Below are 1,672 nucleotides of genomic sequence, written 5' to 3'. Positions count from 1 at the left end.
GAAAAACTTGAGAAATTGGAAGATTAATACTATGAGATTAGAAACGGATAAATTAATTTACAGAAAAAAATAGTAAATTAAGGTTTTATGTACCGGAAAAAATGGAAGGACATGTACTACGAAAATATCACGACAAATTAGGTCATTTCAATTTAAAAAAACGTATAATGCAATCGAAAAAATCTATTGGTTTCCAAAAATGCGCACTAAAATTAAAGATCATATTAGTAATTGCCTGAATTGTATTGCGTTCTCACCAAGCACAGGTAAATCAGAAGGATTTCTACACCCTATACCTAAAGGTAAATTATCGTTCCAAACCTTTCACATCGACCACATAGGGCCCATAGACAGAAAGCATTTGATAAAACAGCACATTTTAGTAGTCGTCGATGCGTTTACGAAATTTACTAAATTATACGCGACAAAGATTTTAACTTCAAAAGAATCAATCAATTGGCTGAAACAGCATTTCGCGAATTACAGTCGTCCTCACACAATAGTAAGCGATAGAGGAACTAGTTTTACCTCAAACGAGTTTACAGAGTTTTTGAAAGAAAATAACATCCAACATGTATTGATAACCACCAGCTGCTCTAAAGCAAATGGACAAGTCAAACGCATAAACCTCGTATTAGGTCCACTGCTTGCGAAACTATGTAGTTGATAAATCCGCCGGGAATTATTGGTATAAGATGTTAATCGAAGCAGAATTTGCGATTAACAATACTACGAATAAGTCTACTGAGTATACGCCAATTATTTATTTTATTGTTTGGAGTAGATCAACGAGGCCCAAATATCGATGGGATCAAAGAATACTTAGAAGAAAAAGATGCTCCATCTGAGCGTGACCTTGAATCAATCCGCGAAGAAGCCAGTACAAATATCATAAAAAGTCAAGAGTACAATCAATATTATTTTGATCAGCGTAGAAAGAAACCGCATCAATATAAGAAAGGTGATTATGTCGGAATCTGTAATTTTGATAGCACTCCCGGAGCCCCGAAGAAGCTCAATTCTGGATTCAAAGGACCTTATGATATTGCTCTAAAAAATGACAGATACATAGTTAAAGATGTAGAAAATTCCCAAACATTACAACGCCCTTATAAAGGAACTTGAAACTGTAACAGAAGCTAGTAACATTAAGCCTTGGCATTATTGAACTGATGAAATAGCACAAAATAAAGTTTAACACTAAAATATTGTAATATTAAATAAGTTAAGTTACAATTATTTTAAAAGTCATATTTATAGCTCTGTCCGAGGTCGGACAGCTGGTCAGGAAGGGCCGAATTGTGAGATGTTTCTACTAATTTAAACGCGCACCCTCACGGCAACATTATTTTCGATCGACGCGATCCATAAGGCAATCAAGAAATGGCGTGCGAGATGGATAGGATTGTTTGTCGAGCCTCGCAAGTGAAAGGATTTAATTTATTTTTCTGTATATCGCCGAATAAAGAGTTGTGTTAATAACCGGGTATCTTTCTTAAGGATGTTCTGGTTGTACAATCATCCCAGACAAAAGTGACTGAAATTTGAAATTGATGAAATTCTATGCTTTTATAAGTTAAGATATGCACCATATCGTGCTCGAATCGTGTAAAGAACTTAAATAATGCTAGTTAATATGATATTTGGCACTACAAATAAATATATTTGTATA

General features: G+C 34.4%; 1 protein-coding gene across 1 annotated transcript; it reads left to right on the top strand.

The window, feature by feature from the left end:
• Positions 1 to 199: 199 nt before the first annotated feature.
• Positions 200 to 1,125, top strand: LOC105462045. The gene is made up of 2 exons (XM_011708569.1): positions 200 to 302; positions 785 to 1,125. Exons 1-2 carry the CDS (start codon positions 200 to 202, stop codon positions 1,123 to 1,125), a joined length of 444 nt encoding a protein of 147 aa, XP_011706871.1.
• The last annotated feature ends 547 nt before the right edge of the window (positions 1,126 to 1,672 follow it).

This window comes from Wasmannia auropunctata, unplaced genomic scaffold, assembly GCF_000956235.1.
Source record: "Wasmannia auropunctata unplaced genomic scaffold, wasmannia.A_1.0 LD272187.1, whole genome shotgun sequence".
Classification (NCBI taxonomy): domain Eukaryota; kingdom Metazoa; phylum Arthropoda; class Insecta; order Hymenoptera; family Formicidae; genus Wasmannia; species Wasmannia auropunctata.
This window is presented reverse-complemented; position numbering and strand designations above follow the sequence as displayed.